The 20,776-nt window shown below is 42.2% G+C and overlaps 1 protein-coding gene across 1 annotated transcript; it reads right to left on the minus strand.

Moving 5' to 3' along the window:
• Positions 1 to 1,363: 1,363 nt before the first annotated feature.
• Positions 1,364 to 15,960, minus strand: LOC111233238 (voltage-dependent calcium channel gamma-4 subunit-like). Its single transcript, XM_022761007.1, has 5 exons — positions 15,828 to 15,960; positions 11,322 to 11,573; positions 6,066 to 6,149; positions 2,581 to 2,721; positions 1,364 to 2,208 (listed from the first exon to the last, which is right to left on the minus strand). The coding sequence occupies exons 1-5, from the start codon at positions 15,856 to 15,858 to the stop codon at positions 1,367 to 1,369; spliced, it is 1,350 nt and encodes a 449-aa protein (XP_022616728.1). The 5' UTR covers positions 15,859 to 15,960; the 3' UTR covers positions 1,364 to 1,366.
• Between the last annotated feature and the right edge of the window lie 4,816 nt (positions 15,961 to 20,776).

The raw sequence follows: 20,776 nt of genomic DNA on the forward strand, positions 1-20,776 counted from the left end.
TGTTAACGTTGCCTGGCCCTAACTTCCCACTTCCCCTGTGAAACAAGAAAGTGACAATTTTCACTCTGGTTTGGACATAAAAAAATATCATTGACTATAATCCAGGGTTTTTGCTGAATTGTCCTATACCTTCACTCAATAAACGTCTTAAATCAAGTCTGTACTGAATGTTTTTTTTAATGTAATTCCTATTGTTAAGGCAACAGAAAAACAAGTGTCATCTTGAAACAAGAGTAACAGTCTATGTCCACATGGCCACAACTCAGCAAATACTTCACACCTTTGGAGAAAGAATGTGGGACTTTAACATCAGATGAAGCCACTTGCTCAGATGGACATTTTTTGCAGCGTTGAACCAAACGGTGACAACTGGCAGTGGTGTGACGGAGGCGTTCAGGGTGAAGCTTAAAGTTTATGGCTGTTCCTTTCTCTAGGACTGTGGAGAATGCCCATCTGTCACTGTAATTACCTTTGACACACAATGAAAAATAAATACGCTCACAGTGTGTCAGCCTCATCTGGTGTGTGCTGTGTGTGTGATGTGTGTGTGTGTGTGTCAGTATTGTCAGGTATGGCTGAGGTCACTGTTTTGGGACCGGAGGTTAAGTAGCTACTGTTGACCTTGAGCTGGCAGTCAACTCGTCACTGAGCAGCTTGTTACTTGGCTGAATGTCCCCGTCTGTGTCGTTCTGTTCCTTTTAAAACAGAGATGTAACGGAGAAGTGCGGCTTACACCATCTGGCCACTTTTCTTTCAGGAGTTTTATGTTGCTGTAGTGTCATAAAGTATTGTATGGTTTAGAAGAGCTGGTTTGAAAGGATGCTTCAAAGTCTACATGTTTAGAAATGATCAGTTTTTGACCAGATTCAAACTTACAAATCACCAAATCAAAAACTTCCTGTTCTTTTTGTTGAATGTTTGACAAAATCAAAATGAGGAAACTAAAAAACTACAGCGCTCCACTGCCTCCCCAGCAAGGCACTTAACCCCCAAATGCTGCACTGGGAGACTGGTTTCACTGGGCAGCTCCCAGTTGTGTATGATCGTGTGTGATTCCCTGAAGCCTCCATTGCACCATTGCTGCACAATTAACAAATGTCATGACCATTTTAAGGCAGATGTCATGAACTTGGACATAATGTCAGATGTTCTATGACTGTTTATGATACTGTAGGTAGTTATGGCAGCTATACCTCAGGCTCAAGGACAGAAACATCACCGCTGACGTGTCACCTACACATTTTCAGCCTCCTCTCTGTCAACTCAGATATCTCTAACATCTGTATAAATTGAACACCATCTCTCTTCTTTAATTTCAACGCCCCCCCTCCCTGCGCCCTCTTTCCCTCCTCTCTGAGGTGTACTTTTAAACTGGCGTAGTTTTCCTGTTAAGTGTATCTGAGTTGCTATCCCTGTCCCTTTTGGCTGTCAGTCGGTCCAGGGTTCCTACGTTGCCCCTGTCCCTCTCCATGGTGGCTGTGGATATCGGGGCCGGCTGGGCTGGTGTGGCGGCTGATGTGGAGGTGTTCAGCGGTGCCGCGTTCTGGGCGACAGCTGCCGCTGCTGCCAAGTTGGACTTGGAGTGAGATGGGAGCGTGCCGCTGCTTATCACCCCTCCACCTCCTCCGCCGCCACTTCCGCTGGAATCTTTTGGGAAGTAGTTGTGGAGCTGGTAGAGTGTGGCGCGGTCCACCGTGCCGTAGAGAGGTGGGGCGCCGCCTCCCAGGCTGCCCAGCTTGGAGTCCCTCGACAGGGTGTACATGGAGATGTCACCGCCTCCTCCGCTTCCACCACCGCTGGTGTGGTGCGGGTTGGGCAGAGTGGCTACAGAGAACGGCGGGGCGGAGGGCGGCAGGCTGAAGGTTTTGGAGGCACCGATGGGCGAGGTCTCCTGTGAGCGTGGCGGGTCAGTGGAGCGCGAGCTGGAGCGAGAGCGCCGTCTGAAGCGGTAGCTGGGCAGCCGCAGCATGGCATGCGTGGTGCTCTTGAATAGGTCGGTGCGAGAGCGGCAGCGCAGCTCCTTGTTCTTCTCAATGTAGATGTTGACGGCGAGGACGCCGACCATCTCGGCCAGGATGAAGGACAGGCCGCCGAAGTAGAAAGACCAGCCGTAAGAGTAGTGCCACTTCTTATCCTCGTCCTTCTTGGGGGAAATGTCACTCAGAGCTGCTGAGATGTACACGATCACTCCGATGATGTTGCTGAGGCCTGAGGAAATATACAAGACTTCTAAGTGCTCCTCTGAGACAAATTAACCTGCAGCTTCATTAAACTGTTTTGCAGGCAGGGATACAGGAACAGTTTCCTTTCAATTATACAGCGAGGAGGCACAACGTGAAAATCCATCTGCATATCAAACATCACAGCCTCTTATTATGCCTGTATTTGGCTGATAGCTCTGGAACACCTACATGTGAAATAACAGTTTAAGCTCAGAGTGGAGTACGTGATTGGAAGGACAAAGCCGTCCATTAAAAGAGGCAACGCCAGCAGACACAATTTCAAACCGGGGCTAAAAACATAAAAAAGAACATTTAGAGTTTGTGTTTTAATAAAATCCAACACCACATTTCCCCTTACCTGCAGCTACAAAGAGAATTCCTCCACCTAGTATAATGTTCCTTTTGCTCTTGTAGAAGCTGCTGGAAGCAACACACACTCCGCCCAGCAAGAGCAGTATGGCGCTGAGGATGGGGAAGATGCTGGAGGCTCGCACCACACCTGCAGACGACGACATCAGCACAGATACGTGATTCTTTTGGCTGCGATGTCATTGTTTCTCAACCTTTCTGTGTGGACTTTATGTGTGTGTGTATGTGTGTGTGTGTGTGTGTATGACTAAATCCTCTGCTTTTCTAATGTAGTACAATTAGTGGGGTTCAGCACCATTTAAAGGTGCAAAGTTAACAGACTCGTGACACTGGGAGAAAAAGTGTTACCAAGATGTGCTATAGCTGACACTATAACTTGGCTCCGGTGCAGCAGCTGGTCTGTTTCTATGGATTTTCTACATGAGGTTTTAGTACATGATGTCTTTTGTCGCTGTGGAGGAACTTTTGTCAAATCAGAGAGTCTGGGCTTGGAGACGACATGTTCACCAGAAAGCTACGAACTGGAAGATGCTGGGGTTTATCAGGTGAGCAGGATCTAATCAATTATGGGAAGTGTAGAATCTATTGCTTTTCAAGACTAAAATAGCTCATTATCTGCTGCATGGATTTGGACCATTCAAAAAAAATTATGTCATTTGAAAAAATAAGTTATTTCTTAAGGTTAGGGAACCTTTTGTTGTCATGGTTACAATAAACACACGGTTAAGGTTGCAGAAAGGTCATGAATAACCCGGGAAACGAACAGCGGTCTCCTGTATCGAAGGTCTGAGTTTTGTTGACCCAACCCTCGCAACAGGGATGTTGTCGCTCTTTATACTGCGTCACCTGACTTCCTCGTTTGCTTCCGTCAAAATTACTGCGGCCACTAGAGGTCGCCTATGGGTCGCAATGAGCTGCTTGCACAGACGACCTCTGGGGTTGTGTTTTCACAAGACTGTGGGTGGCTCAGGAGGTAGAGTGGGTCGTCCACTAATCAGAAAGTCATGGTCCATGTGTGTCCATGTGTGGGCAAGATACTGAACACTTCATTACGTCTGATGGCTGTTCCATCAGTGTATGAGTGTGTGTGTGGATGGGTGAATGTGGCATGTATTGTAAAGGGCTTTGAGTTGTGGACAAGACTAGAAAAGCCTGATGTAAGTCCAATCCATTTACCATCCATTCCATTCACAGGAGGACGTTCTCAATACAGTTGTAATGCAGCATGTCTAAAACAGTCACAACCACCTTCCTTCTCAATGAAAAAGAACAAAAAAAAAGAACTTTTGGCTTTAAATTCCAGAGTTGCACTAAACTTTATGTTGACATAGGAAGCCTCAGGAGTACAAGCCAGCTCTTTGTCACAAATAACTTGTCAGTCATCACTTCACAGCTGCTACTGCCCAACAGTAGGACCTCTCCAATATGGCTGCGAGAGACTGCATTACATCATCTAAACCCCCCTCCCTCTGCAGACACCTCAAGCTTAAAAGCAGCTGCGATAACATACAGCACTGAGACATTTTCGAAGTTTAAAATGCTGAAAAGCTCCATCACAGGCAAGAACACGTAGTATCGCAGAGCCCTCAGGTTTTGAAGGTGACTCTTCAGGCTGTGTTAGCTTTTGTTTGCCTCTGAAGGGAAACATAATGCTGTGATAAGCATTTATTCATAGAAGCTTGTGTCAGACATGTCAAACAGCTGCTGCAGATAATTCCCTGAATTTGTTGTTAACTGGAAGTGGGACGACGTGGGCAGTTCAGCACTATTTATTGATTATCTGAAGTAGTTGATAGGAAAGAATGTCCAGCTGACTTCAAGTAGGTGTTTGCAGTGATTTTCTAAATCTTTGTGGAACCTCAGTTTGTCAAGTAAAATGTTACTTCCTCCATTGAGAAAGTTGCATTTTTCAGTCCTGTTTATTTGTAAGCAGTATAGCTGAAATGATTATAGGCATTAGACCTAAAAATAATGAGCAACTATATTCATGATTAATTAGTCATTCCATTTTGCAAGCAAAAATAACAAACATATGCTGCTTCCAGCTTCTGTCATGTAGGAATTTGCTGCTTTTCTGTGTAATTGAAAATCTTTGAGTTTTGGAATTTTGTTTATTTCATTATTTTTTGACATTTCAACAAATCAGTTCATCTGCTAATCAAAGAAGAAAATAATCTACAGTGTTATCATCAATTTAATCAATTAGATTCCAAGATATCTCAATTTTTAACATTTTCAGTAATTTCCCATCAACTATGGCAGAAAAGTCTGAAACATATTGTTTGTCAATGAATTGTCCATAACTATAAATTCTGGACATTTTATATTATTAAAGGTCCCAAATTGTATAAAGTGTAAGTATTTTTGATTATAAAGCAGGTCTAGGTTCTATATTAATACTGTGAAAGTATCAAAGCGCTCAGTCCACAGAGAAATGCACACAGCCTGTATTCAGAAACTGAGCCTTAAAACCAGCCATCAGGACTTTTGTAACTTTGTGATGTCACAACAAAGCAGCTGTCTCAGCCAGTTTCTCTGAGTGTTTTACCTGAAATCGGCTATATTTTTATTTGATCACTCAAAAAACAGTCAGCCAATCAGAAGAGAGGCTCAGAGCCTCCTCTCTTCTGATTGGCTCACCGACCTGTTGTTACTAGGGCTTCAGAGAGAAGCCTGAGAGAGGAGATGTAAAACTACATTGAGATGGTTTTTGGATCATAAAACCACAAATATATCTTCTTATGGATCCACACTTCAAATAAAACACAGGTGTAAAATATGGGACCTTTAAAACAAATCATGAGGATCATGCAGCATTGGGGATGTACTGGTTCAGTCAGTGTTGCACAGCAAAGCAGACAAGAGAATTTCAGATAGCATCAGGGCCTCCTTCACAGAAATAGATACCTTTATATAATATATGGATAGAACATATACTTTGCAAACCAAAAGGTTCAGGGCTGCACGAACAGAATCTGCTATCACAATGGAGGCAGAATGTGAAACCTCAGTCCTGAGCTGAAAATAATCCATTAGTGAAGGCTGTTCGTTCAATCCATCAGTGAAAAAAAAAAAGAAGAAAAAGCTTTCTGTACACCCCCAGACTCCCAACCCCATGCACCTGGGCATTGACACACACACACATAAACACACTATGCAGACATACACACACACGCACCTCCAGGAACGCTTTGCTTGAATCTGACATCCGTGCATTGATGTCCGCCCACCATCCCCTTCTGTCCTTTCTGTATCTGTGTGTGATGGAAACTGTAGTGTGTGTATGTGTGTTTTCTGCTGAGATGTGTGTGTGTGTGTGTGTGTGTATATGTGTTGTGGTGCACAGTAAATGTGTGTGTATGCCAGTGTACAGTTATCTAATGTTCCTATACATGCCTGTGTGCATTTGTTGTTCATTTATAAACGTGTGTTTGTGTGTGTGTGTGTGTGTGTGTGTGTGTGTGTGTCACTCACGCAGTAAATACTCTGCAGCATCTTGGTCGTAGTCTGCATCCTCTGGGAAATGATTGATCTGGGAACACACACCTCGCTTCAGGCCTGAAGAAAGACAGAGAGGAAGAAGAGGGGAGAGTGAGGAGGACGGCAGAAAAAAAAGTAGAGATCACAAGGAAGAGAAGAAGATAGAAAAGAGACAGGAATGGTGAAGGGAAGGAATAGAAATGAGAAAACCAGAAAGACAAGAGAATATACAGTACAACTGAGGGGAAACTGACAGAAGCTGAGACAAAGAAATTAATGTAAAGATGAAGAGGAGGAAGAGACAGAAGAAGTAAACAGGGTGACAGATGGACAGAGAAGACAGACAAATTGAAGATGACCAGACAGAAACAATAGAAAATGAAAAAAGAGTAGGATGAGAGTCACACAAGCCACTTTTGAATTCACTATGATTGCTTGACACAGTTACCAGGAGCCAATCAGACAGATGTTTCTCATAAACCTTTAAATCATATTCTTTAATATTTCAGTCCCAGTTGATTTGGCAACACCTATACTGACTGGTGGTAACAGTAATTTTAGGTTAAAAAGACCCAGCTCCACCATGTGTCTTGTCCTTTCCTCATGTGGACACATGGAGAATGCCATCATACATCCGACACACAACACAATTAATTCCAGCCTTTCAGTACCATGGATAGCTCCACTATACTAATAAATACAGCAGCACAACGTAAGTCAACATAAAAGTAAACAGGCTATTGTACCAGGAGCATCAATGCTGCTCAAAAAAGTTTTTTCGTTTTTAGTGGCTGTTATTCATGAGCCCAGGACTGGGCTCACATATGTAATCAACAGAGGGAATTAGAAATAAAAGCCTGTCTGTAATACATGCCTGTCTCAAATAAAGGCCTGTTACAGTCTGCAGTTGAGCCCTGGTCACTATTTCAGCACGGTTGTTGAAAACTGTTGTGGATCTACTGTAAATGCCCCCCTGGTGATGTAATACAAACTGCTCACGCTAAATTATTTTGAAAGGGCAACGGCCACTGGGAAAAGCCCAATGGACTAACTTTATCACTCATTCACAGACACAGTCGCAGATGTAGCGCTGGCACATGGCCATGAACTGTGGGCATCACAAAGAACAAAAACACTAAAGTCAGTTAACAGTCTAATTGACTGTTGACCACAAACAGTGGTCTCCCATGTTAAAGTCAGACACTTTGACCCACACAACCTGTTTCCTCTCTAACAGGTTTTCAGTGCCATAACATCATGTGACATACTCCCTCATTACCAATACTAGAGATCTTTGTATGTGAGCATAGGTTGTCTTTGGATATTGGACAAACAAACCAATATCATCTTCCTGTATGAAATAGATTTTGGTGCCTTTTCTATCTTTAGCCACGTTTTGACCAAAAAGTACCTGTTCCAGGTACTTTTCTTCAGGAACTAAAAGGTTCCTGTGGCCCATTGTTGTCTGCGGCCTTAAATCCCGGGAAGATTATGCAAAATTATTACTTGACATTACATTATTCACAGCACTTTGAGGAAATAACATGAATGAAAATACGGAACAAATTGCGTCCCATATATATTCAATACAGGACACAGCATTTTATTTTCAAATGCAGGATGATCCCATATTATACATGACGGGTGGAAACCCTAGCCACTCCGGTTGTTGTGGTCCTTTATTTTTTTGAAGTCCAGTTTCAGTTTTTTTTACCTTCTCCCAGACCTGTTTCACGGTGTGGAAAATGTGTTGGCTCGCTCGGTGCTCGCTCACTGCGGACTTTTAAACATCGCGGGTGAAATAAAATGCAGCAGGTACTCGACCAGTCAGAAATGTTCAGCGCTGCAGACCCCTAAACTAAATTTAGACCCTGGTTCCTGCGGTGGAAATGTGCATAGTTCCTCTAAAGGTTCCTGGTTCCTGGGGAAAGTTGCTGTGGTGGAAACACAGCTTTTGTTGTCTTCAATAAGGCAAGAGATTGAACATGGAAGCTGGCTCTTCATTGGTTCACCCTGACACCCACAGCTTTAACTGTGTTTTGTTGCAAATCTTATCAGCTATTTGTGCATCACATGGACAAAATTAACATCAAGAGGAAAAGAGAGATAGAATGTCTCTCATGCAATAAAATACAGCATTTGAAAGACAGAAAAAAAGACATTAAAAGAATGTGAATAGGACTCTCCCGGCGCACACACTTAGAAACACTAAGAAACAAAAGTAATCCCATGATAAACCTCATGAACTGGTAATGGAGCAGAATTATTAATCTACAAGGATCAGGAACTGGATTAGAGAGGGAATAGTTATCCACAAATGAACCCAGTGGGCATTAGATCAGAATGAAGCGGCAGATTGTCTGTCAAACACCTTTATAGAACAGCTGCCAGGCAACAACTAAAGTCAATGTTTGGCTACATCTAACGAGACAGAAATATTATATATATTATACAACATCAAACTACCGCTGAAACTGTCCAAACAAAAAGAGGTCCTTCCATATGAAACAGCTTCCAAAAACTATTGAACTATATGTGTATTTGTGTGTCCTGCCTGTCTGGCAGCTGCAGCAACACAGGAAAAACTACTTCATCAGTCACTGAATGAGTCACCACTCATATCTGAGCTCTGGGGCATTATGATGAGCATTATGTTTAAGGTGCAGTATAGTAGGTGTCTGTGTATGCGGTATGTGTAAGTATTTGTGTTTTGTCTGTGCATGAAAGTAAAAGAGAGAAATGAGGCAAAGCTTCAATGTCTACATCTTGAAATCCTCTTATCTGAGTCGTGCAACAAAACCACAACGCTCTAAAAAACGGAAACACCATGGGCCACATTAGCTTTTATAATGTCTCATTATCGTGTTTACAGCTTGTCATGATGATATCATAATGCATCATGGGTATAGCCAGTGCTACAAATTGTGTATCGCCTAATGTTTTAGATCTGATGGTGGTTAAGAAATTTCAGAACAGTGTGATTGAAGGTGCTTTCAGACAGAAACCTGCTCCTGCTGCATCTGAGCTTGAATGGGCAGCAGCAGGGAGCCCCGCGTCTGCTGGTACAGCCTGTTCCATCCAGGTCGCTGCTATCAACCTGCTCTCATCTCATCATGTAGCTTAACAGAGAGGGGTTGTAGCTGAAAGCAAAGGCAGTGTTCAGCATTTTGCCAGGAAGATATGTTCATCTATCACAAACATTGTCTATTCTATCCATTTGTTCACTCACTGCCAGTGAAGAGGTGTGTAGCTCAGGGAGCTCAGATATGCAGCAGTGTCCACTAATTATGTTTATATACGGCTTATTTGCAAAGGCTATGTTTTGAAGGAAATCTATTGCTGACCAGATTTAGTTTTCTATGAAAACAATGGAGAAATGTTAGTAATTAACGTATCTAGCAAATCATAAAAATGTTGATACTGAATATATCATGTTCTCTGACATATGTCATTAGTTTTCCACTAAAATATCAGATCCTGCAGTACAATATTGCAGCATTATTTTATCTTATTTTCTGTTCACACTCTCACGGCCCTTGCTTAAGATCTGGTTTAGATCCTGGTTCTGGTTTAATTAAAAAGTCCACAATGACTTGAGAAACAACACGATCATGTATGGTAAATTTATATAGCTCTTTCTAGTCTTATCGATCTCTCAAAACACACCAAACGGCAAGCCACATTCACCTGTTCACTCACACATTCATACTGTGCTTTTTCTATCTTGGGGGTTTAGTATCTTGCCCAAGGACACATCGACATGCAAACAGGAGGAGCCAGGAATTGAACCACCGACCTTCGAGGTAGTCGAAGACCTGTTCTACCTCTTGAGGCACAGCCACCCAAAATCATCTTTCCCATACATTACCTCAATTGCCGTTGTTGCCATAACCTAACCACAATGAGGGGTGAGTGGCATGTAGCACTTCATTCAAACAAACACATAATCTGAAGATAATCCAGGCAGTGATTACATTTGCTACCACAGCATGGTTGGGAAAACAATTCAGTTCTATACAAAGGGAATTTGACTGATGACAGTGAAGTTAGGTTCTGCATTGTTTTCATGGTGAGCGGCACATTGGTATGGTGGTTAGCAGCGTTGCCTCACAGCAAGAAGGTTCTGGGTTTGAATCCCAGGCCTGGGGCCTTTCTGTGTGGAGTTTACATGTTCTCCCTGTGCCTGCATGGGTTCTCTCCGGTTGCTCCGGCTTCCTCCCACCAAAAACATATACTTAGGTTAACTGGCGAGTCTAACGTGCCCATAGGTGAATGAGAGTGTGATTGCCTGTTTGTCTCTATAAATCAGCCCTGTGATAGACTGGCGACCTGTCCAGGGTGTACCCTGCCCTCACCCACTGTCAGCTGGGACTGCCTCTCTCCGTGACCCTATAAGGATAAGCAGTAGGTAATGGATGGAAGGACTGTTTTCATGGTTGTCATGGTCACATGGCATGCAGGCTGTAAACCAGCATCAAATTATGTCAGTGCAACAATTTGTAGCAACAATGACAACTCATTGCACCTGACAAGACCTGAAAAGCAGGAAATAAATAAAGAAAAGTGGGGCAATATATCATACTGGTAGTTTGTGTGAGTGTGACTGTGTGTTTGTGTGTGTGTGGTATAGGTATTACTCATGTTCTGGGGACCTACATCTGTTTACACATTATGGGGACTTGTCTTCTGTATGGGGACAAAAAGAGAGCCCCCATAATGTAAATCATTAAATTTGAATGTGTAGACGTGTTTGAAGTTTAGGATAAGGTTAGGCAAGTACTAGTTAAGGTTAAGGTAAGAGGAAGTCTCCAGAAGGTGAATGTAAGTCAATGTAATGTCCCCAGAAGTCATGGAAACACAACTCTGTGTGTGTGTGTCTGTGTCTGTGTGTGTGTGTGTGTCTGTGTGAGTGACTGTTTGTGAGTAAGAGAACACCTATTTATGTCTGTTCTGATTACACTGATGAGCACCCTGACCCCAACAAGACCCTCCAATGACCAGCGCATGATAAATCACACACACACACACACAGACACACACACACACAGACACAGACACACACACACACAGACACAGACACACACACACACAGACACAGACACACACACACACAGACACAGACACACACACACACAGACACAGACACACACACACACACACACACACACACACAAATTCAACCCCCAGAGCATCCAGAGGTTTCCATAGCTTCAAACACACACACTCATGCACACACACAACCAGCTGTACCTTCCAGGCAGCAGATCCTCCAGAGGCCGGAGTGGGTCAGAGCCCCAGGGTCTTTCTTGTCCTTGTTGTTGGAGTCCTCCTGGGATGAGTTGGCCGTGCTGTTGCAGATGAAGGCCCGGGCGTAGAGCCAGTAGTCTGTGCCAATAGCCACTGTCATCAGGGCAAAGGCTGCAAAAGCCCCCATGGTGGTCAGCAGCACCTGGATGCCACGCTCACACCACACCATGGCAGGGCGAGGAAGGAAACTAATATCTGAAGAGAAAACACAGAGCAAAAGAACTTATATTCAGCAGACATCTCTGTTCACTGCACATAAAGATGCTTTAGATGCACGGGAATTAGAATCATTCTTTAATGAAGCAAGGTGTGTGCTGTTTTTTTATTTTATAGTCTGTAGATTTGATGAAAGCATTATCTTAATCTACATCCTAAGAAGTCCTCGTGAAACTGGTGAGGTCTGGATTCAGAGGGCAAGTGGCCAAAGCTGTCCCAAAGGAGAGCACGTTACACTGTATATGTTCTTTATTAACCTTTACTGATGTCTTTAGCTGTGTCCTAATTCAGGGGACGCATCCTTCGGAGGATGCTGCCACTGTGGTGGCAGAGTAAAGACACTCTTTCACTTTAACGTCAGCCTGAGACATTTACTGCAAGGAGTTATCTTCTGTTCACAAAGGTTACGGTCACCTTGTACTCACAGTCATTGTGTTTGTTTACTGGTTATTATACTGGTTGTTATTCAAACTTCTGCTAACATAGCATTTCATTCATTTGAATACTCAGGCTAATGTGAAACTAATAGACTCTTGTTTGATTCATTTATTTCTATAAAAGGGTGCAGGTTAAAAATGCCCTGGAAGGTTGAGCATCCATGAAATTAAAAATGAGAAACTAAAAAAAGACATGTAACCACCTTTGCATCCCATCCTGTGCTCAATTTATGCATTGAACTGTCAAATATTTATGCATTAATAGAACTACTGTCCCCCACGGGCCCCTGTAGGTGACTGGTGATAGCTGCTCATGGGGTTAAATCTTTCTGTTGCATTCTGGGTAAGCACAGTGGAGCGGGTTTTAATAATAATAAAAAAAAAACCCCAAAACAAAACAAAAAACAACGCACACAGCCTGGAGCAGTAAAGAAATGTTGGCAGCACGCAGCCGGCAGAAGAACAAAATGCCGACCCCGCTGCTTCAACAAAAATATAAAACAACAAATATCATATAACAGTGAACTGTGGAGGGTGGAGGATGGACTGCTGGAAGACATGGAGGGAAAAATGTTTCTGTGTAAGTCTGTCAGTGTTTCCCCAAAAAGTGTTTGGAAGAAAATTAAAATAAAGTTTGAAAATCCATTATTTTATATATATATAAGTTATATATTATCACAGCAGGAGGGCACATTTCAATTCTGACCTTCACGTGTAAACCTGGAGCAACAGAATTTGAAGGTATGGAGATAATATGTGTTTAGAGGTCAATGATAAGATCAATAAAGGCAGCCAGGGGCAACTGCAGAAGAGCAAGGAAGACGGACAGAGGTTCCTGTACACTTAAATAAATGAGAAATGACAATGACAAGAGAAAAGTGGATGATGAGAGAGGAGGAGGTGAGTGGAGAGGAAAGGAAAGAGGAGACATAAATCAGAGCTGAGAGGTGAACAGTGAGAAGGACGATGAGGAAAATTGAGATACAGCACATCTGTTGTGCTTCAGGAAACATAAATGAAACATCCAAGGAGCATGGAGGGGAGGAAGAGGGAGGGGAGGAAGAGGTAGGGGGTGGGGGCGGTGGGGAGGGGCGACTACATGGATTTCCATTTAACCATTTAGTTACTCAAACTTTTGAATAAAAATGGCGGACATCCTGGAGAAGCCTCGATCACGACTTCGGTTCACTCGATCCCAAACGGGAGGTTAATGTAAACGATCGATCGCACAAAGAGAACATCATTGCCGGTGTGGGCTTTGAAACTATTTGGCTAATTCAGTGGGCCTGCGGGGTGTTTCCATGGCAACGCAAATCCCAAAATAACAGAGACCACTGGTACTCTGACCCTGAAAGTGACCGGCCTGCTGGAATATGCATTAAGGTAAGTCCCAAAAAGAACTGCAGGAAAGAAGGCATCGCTGCAGCGGGTGGTGAAGTAACTCGGATCACACATTCAGTGAATAGTTTCACGTCAGGAAATATTTTTCTTATTTGGTCTTTCTTTTTCTTTTTAATGTATTTAAATACACTCTTGAGGTAGTTTCATTTTAAATTTGTGTTGCAGTGATCTGGAACTATTACTGATTTTCAAACTTATATATGCAAGTTGCTTGGGAGCTCCATTTCTCCCTTGCAAAATCTGTATTCCTGCTGTTTCATATTTTCTCCTCATTTTGTGAAAAGAAGCTCTAAACCTAAATAGAAAACTTGCTTGATTTCATACTATATAAGGAATCCACTGAATCTGTTTACATGATTCACTGCCCATGCAGAATAAAGAAGCGTCACGGCAGTATTGAAACTGACATCTTATGCATGTGGTTCATCAGCATGAATGAGAGGCTGAGAGAAAACATCAATAGCAGTAAAACTCCCTGAGGTGTTTATCTATTTTTATCTGTTTTATTGGTTTTATTATTACATTTCCATTATTTTTATGTCTCATGTGGATTAGTCTCAAACTGTTAAACAGCTTACATCTGTGCTTTCTTATCAGCTTGTTAGTCACCTGCAGAGAACTAAACTCTGTGCAAGGTGCTGTCCAAATAACTTTTGATTGGTTGATTGATTGAAGTGTCTCTGGCTAAAAAACATCTGTTAATTGTAGATTAATTGTCTAAAGGTAGATGTCCATGTCTTCTTTGATTATAGATCAGGTCTAGTTTCTATATTAATACTGTGAAAGTATCAAAGCACTCGGTCCACAGAGAAATGCACACAGCCTGTATTCAGAAACTGAGCCTTAAAGTGAGCCATCAGGACTTCTGTAACTTTGTGATGTCACAGCTCTCAGCAATGCTCCAAGCCCCACCCACCTGGACCCACCATCCAACCTTGCAGGATTGGGTTTCTCTGAGTGTTTACCTAAAATCTGCTATATTTTTATTCAATCACTCTGATTGGCTCCAGAGAGAAGCCTGAGAGAGGAGATGTATAACTACATTGAGAGTTTTTGGTTCTTAAAACCACAAATATATCTTTTCAAACATGTCAGTTCTATAATATACCATTGTGTTGGCACAGGCAGAACTTCCATGACGACAACGTTATATTTTGAATTTGCTTTGAGTGATTAGTCAGTTTTATTTATACAACCCGATTTGACAAATCACAAATTTGCCTTAAGGGGCTTTCCAATCTGTACAGTAGATCTATCCTTTAAATGAAAATGTGCAAAGCTTTTCAAAATCAAACTTTTTTTTACAGGCTGTTTCATGCTGCACCTCAGTATAAACCTGTCATGTGAGCAGCAACATTGACATAGCAACATGGCAGCAACAGGCATCTTGATGAGTTTCCACAAATCTTTACTTTTACAGGTGCTCATAGTCTGCATTAAAAGAAGCTGTAACATGGATCTTTCATCACTGATGTGCTTTAAATATTCTAAGCATTTTTCAAAAATAGCCTTGGATGGATGTGGTGAATCATTTCCACACACTAAAAAATATATCAAAGCCAAGTCAGTTAAATGGCAGGTTTATGCTTATCCTGTTTTTACTAGAAGCCTATTGTAGTAAACTGCACAGCTGTAAAGAGAAACTTCAGGTTGCAGACGGAGCCAGTTCAGGCTTCACTGTTGATTTAATAGAAGAATTCCTGATGTTTAAAAGCACAACTGTGTTGCATCCAATGTAGACAACAAGAGGTGACAAAACTTCACATATCCTGGCTGTACTTAATCCTGATTGGCTAGTCTGAAAAATGTATACAACCAACCGTGGCTGTTTTTAACATTTGAAAACAACCACGACAACAACAACAAAAAATTGTTGTCCACAGCCCACTGTGCATGTGAAGACAACACAGTGAAAAATTAACTGACGTTTCAAGTGTCAGGCTCCTCAGTCCAATATTGCAATTCATTAAATTCATGTTCCCTGAATTTTCCTCAACTCCTCATGTGTCAACACTCCCTTCAGTCATCTGTGATTTAAATAAGAAACAACATTTAGCTTGGTTACACAAATGCCAACGCAGATTAATCAAAGCCAGTTGCCCTCTGAATCCAGACCTCTGTACATATCTGCACTCCTGTGTGTGTGTGTGTGTGTGTGTGTGTTTATGGGTGGTTTCCTGTATGACTGTGTTCATCCGTGCTTGTTTGTGTGTTTAAATGTTTATGCTTTAATGTACATGCATGTATGTGTCATGTATGTGAATATATGTGAATTCACAAGTGCATCTGGTTGTTTGTGTATACAAGAACACATCCACATCTGCCTGTATGTGTGTGTGTGTGTGTGTGTGTCTGTGTGTGTGTGTGTGTGTGTGTGTGTGCGTGCGCGTGTTACCTGGGGGCATGTTTCTGCCTTTCGCCTCCATCTCCTCTCCCCCCCGCTGCTGCTGCTGTTCTTCTTCTTCTTCGTCGGTGAAGAGCGCTCCGTAGCCCCGGTCCGAGCTGCCTCCATCCACCGTTTATCCCTCGCTCTCTCGCCCCTTACCCTTCCCTCGCTCCTCTGCCTCTCTTCTTGTCCCTTCTTTCTTCCTCCTCCTCCTCCTCCTCCTCTTCTTCTTCTGCTTCTCCCTCTCCTCTCTTTACCTTGAGCACTCCTTCTCTCCTTTTCAGCGAGCTGGGGGATACTTCACTTGGCGTCCTCTCCTCTCATTGAATTGTCATGGCAGTCATCTTAGCTACTGAGAGAAGAAAGAGGCGGAGGGAAGAGCAGATGAGAGAGAGTGAGAGGAAAGACAGAAAGAGAGGGAGAGTAGGAAAGGACAAGGAGAAGATGAGGGAGAGAAAGGAAAGAGATGAGAAGAGGAGATAGAGTTGGGGGGGGTCAGGATGGATTCGATTAACGAACGTGACATGAGTCTTGAAACCAGGGGATGCTCCTGTACATAAGCATCTCCCATACAAACAAATGTTTCCTATATGAAGATGATGATATGTTATTGAAAAAACAAACAAACAAACAAATAAACATCCAAAACTGATGCTGACGGCAAAAAAAAAAACAAAAAAAAAAAAAACGAGCCCCCTGTCAAACAAGAGAAGCTGGTTTGCCTCCACAGAGAGAGAGAGAGAGAGAGATAAAGCAATAGAAAAGAACAGGCGATGCGAGAGAGCGTGCTCTATTCCATTGCCATGGCAACAGTGAATTCCAAAGTCTACGGTGGAGCTAGTGAGTGTGTATGTGTGTAAATGTGTTTGTGCGTGTGTGTATGTATGTGTGTGTGTTAGGGGAGTAGAGGGGTGGATGTAACAGCTGAGAGGATTTTGCTGAGATTAAAAAAAAATAATAAAAAGTGTGTGACTTCCATCATTGTGCAGATGAGTCTGGATGTCACACATGCAAACACGGACACACACAAACAAACACATACACACACACACACACACACACACACACACACACATGTTCATGTACTGGATATCCATGGTTGCATATTGTACATGAGGAATGAACATTCACACGAGAGATGACAGACTTGTGAGTCATTAGCACTGTGGTCACAGTGTCTCGGCATGTTTCATCCATCCAACTTTCTTCCTGTTTGGTGTGATGGCTTAATCACAAGCATTTAGCGCTGTTTCATGATGACTGAAATGTACAATGCAGAGGTTCAAAAAAAAAAAAAAAGAAGCTGGAATTCGATGCTTTGCTCAAAGGCATTTCAGCAGAGCAGCTGCTTTCTTGCTGGAAACTCACATCCTACATCTCAACAAGCAGAGTCTTCCTGAAAAGAAAATCCCCGTCAGCACTGACACAGGGTCAGGTTTTGCTAGTTCTTTTTTTTTTTTCTTCTTCTTCAAACTGTTGCCAAAACTGCAGGACATCCAAAATCCACATGAGAGGCATCAGCAGCAACACAGCGGGGGATCCTGAGTTGTTTTACATAAACAGTACATCTAGAGGCGATTCTGACCACAAACCAGCGTTTGGAGACTCCAGAGAAAAACAACAGCATCAGATCATTGTTCAAATGCCTCAACAAACCAGTTGTTTATGTTTCACCAACAAAAAACATCTGGTAGATCTGTGAATTATGGCTGTCGTTTGTTAGCAGCAAGGGTTGAGCTACAGAGATGCTTTTACACAGCTACAAATCATCATTAAGATGAAGGTAGGGTAGACAAATGGGTTGACGAACTGTATAACTTTGATGATGCCATTTCCTAAGGACAGTTTCCTTTAGCTGTAACCACAATTTTCAACCCTATCCAAATATATTTTAAATGACGAAATAAAAATCCTTTCCTTAACCTTAATCAAGTAGTTTTGTACCAAAAGCCAAACCGACCCACAACCCCAGTGGTGTCAGATTCCAATATTAATCTTTTGTAACCATCATTTGGAAAGGGTTTGGAAGCCATGACAAATAATGTTTGTCTTGCTAATGAAGGTGTCAGAACACAAACTGCTATTATGGGTTGCTTTGGCAGTCACAATCAATTCATTCTGTTGTTTAGTTTTCAGGACCTGTTGCCCATTTGGTCGACCTTTCCTGCTCAAAGTCGCTCTGCACTAGAAGTCCTCACAGATCTGCAGAGAACCTGATTCGAAAGTGACGCAATGACAATCAGAGCCTGTCCGAAACAGACCTGAGGATAATTAGGCTAATTTACATGATCAGAGCTGACGGCCACATTGGTATTAGACTTATTGATACACAGACCAGAGACCTATGGCAAAAGAAAGGGGACCAACGGACCTATGAAGACTTCTAGCTTGTACCATTGGTGGAAGATGAACACCAAGAAAGGTGTAACATCTGGATAGATGTTCTTCCAGTGGAGCTGTCTCTCCTTTGATGAAATATTAACACTGCAGCTCTTGTAGGCAGAATTTGAATAGTTTTATCCAAAAAATGCTGAGGATGCACCAGAATCAGTTTTTTTCATCAAAGATGATTGTTCAGAAACATGGTCAGACTTAAAAAAATTACCTGGAAAACAGAAAAAAATTGCCAATGACGGAATTATTTTGTTTGTTCAGGACGTGTCATTTGTTTCAGCGCTCTGGAGATGTTTGATTTCTCTCATTTTTATGTAAAAGCATCCCCAGTTTCTTACTCTCCCATCTTGTCTGCATGACACTGTGGAGATCCTGCTGCTGTTTTGTCATCACTAACAGAAAACCGTTCTCAGTGACCAGAAAGTAATGAATCAAAATTACAGGGAAACTTCAGAGCTTTTTATGGCAGCAAGTGAGCAAGGAACCAATCCAGAGAAAAGTGTAGACACTAACGCTGGCTGAAAGTCTTCAACACCTCCACCCCCACTGACAAGAAGACAAAATTTAATGTTTCCTTGAATGGTTTTTGGCAAGTGAAATCCCTTAAACTTTCAAAAAGTCCCAGTGAAAGTGCCAAAGTGTGAAGTTTTCTCATGTAGCATTTAAACATATCCTTTGTTAGGGACCATCAGACAGAGAAAAACCACTGACGAACCATCTGTGAAGGATTCTAAAGGGAAACTCGGCACAGAGATGAGCTTGTGTTGGGCAAATGTGGGACGAGCAAGCAGAAATCAACACAGTGCGATAGGCTGAGACTCTTCTTAATTAAGCAAACATGCTGCTTTACAGACAGTGCATCTCTCTCAGCCATATCATCTTTTAAACAAAGAAATCTAACTAGAAGCTGCGTTTTCTGGGGACAAGTGCTTGTGATTGTTGCCAGCTACTGAGAGCATGAATATTGATGTTTTTTGCCATAATCAGGCAAATGCTTTGAATTTCATCTCATACCCAATGATAAATTATGGCAACAGTATAAATTATAGAATGATTACAAGATCTTTGTGTGCCTGCAGCGTTCCTTGATTGACAATTCCTCCCACATTGACAAAGTATTTCAAGATCCAGCAGAGCTAACCTTGTCGAATTGATGCTGGAAACCGATTAATAGCAGCCTTGGTTTTTGAAGAACAACTATATTGTGTCAGGGAGTATTAGGGGCATTTTGTAAGAATTAATTCTGCCAAACCTCAAGTGACTGAGACTTTTAGTTTATGTTTATGGTCTTTTAAAGGTCCCATATTGTATAAAGGTCGATTTCCATGTCTTTTTTTGATTATAAATACTATCATAATACATATTAATACTGTGAAAGTATCAAAGCGCTCAGTCCACAGAGAAATGCACACAGCCTGTATTCAGAAACTGAGCCTTAAAACCAGCTGTCAGGACTTTTGTAACTTGGTGATGTCACAACAAAGCAGTCACCGCTCTAAGCCATGCCCCAAGCCCCGCCTACATAGACCCACCATCCAAACTTGCAGGATTGGGTTTCTCTGAGTATTTACCGGAAATCTGCTATATTTTTATTTGGTCACTCAGAAAACAGTCAGCTAATCAGAAGAGAGGCTCAGAGCCTCCTCTCTTCTGATTGACTCACTGACCTTTTGTTACTAGAGCTCCAGAGCCTGAGAGAGGAGATGTAAAACTAAATAGAGATGGTTTTTGGTTCTTAAAACCACAAATATATCTTCTTATGGAGTAACACTTTAAATATAACACAAAAGTGTAAAATATGGGACCTTTAAATGTATCATGTTGTTGAGTAATGTGCATCTAGGCTGATTGCAACTGCACTGCGTATTGCAAAGTTACAGTGGTTTTTGTCTATGTAAGCCATGCATATATAGAATTATTAGAATTACAGTAAAACTTTACTGAATATCAAACTAATCAATTTAAGGAAAGAAGATAAGCTACTGAGACTATAGAATCTTCTGATTTTGTAATTCAAAAATGAATTTCACAGTTTTATCAGCACAGTGACACAGTGAATTTTAGGGCCCATCTAGTGGTCATTAGAGGACCTGCAGCTGAAAACAGTTCAGCATTGCACTCACAATTTGCCTGATTGCTGGGGCCCCTTAAAAAGCCCTGCAGGACCCCTGGGAGTGACTGTAATCAGTAGCAACAAACAAAAAAAAAAAAAACAGAAACTCAGACTTTGTTGTTTTGTGCTCAAAAACCCCCTAAAATAAACCTCGCTATTCAGACTGACTGTGGATTACGAGGAAGGCTCCTGCAGCGCAACATGGAACAAACACATGTTGTAAGGGTTCGCCAGCGGCAGCAGCACAAACGCACAATGCACAAGGACGAAAGTTCAAGGACAAATCAGCTACACTCTGCATCATGAATGCAGCGACGGTATGAATCCTGCCGTGAATACAGAGAAGCAGTGGCAGAACACGGACGAAGTGCGGGAGCTTGTCAAGAGCATTGGTGATTATGATAAGGATGTCAACATAGTGGGGAACCAAGTCCACAGAGGCATGATGGGA

Source organism: Seriola dumerili, unplaced genomic scaffold, assembly GCF_002260705.1.
Source record: "Seriola dumerili isolate Sdu_G_001 unplaced genomic scaffold, Sdu_1.0 BDQW01000381.1, whole genome shotgun sequence".
NCBI classification, from domain to species: Eukaryota; Metazoa; Chordata; class Actinopteri; order Carangiformes; family Carangidae; genus Seriola; species Seriola dumerili.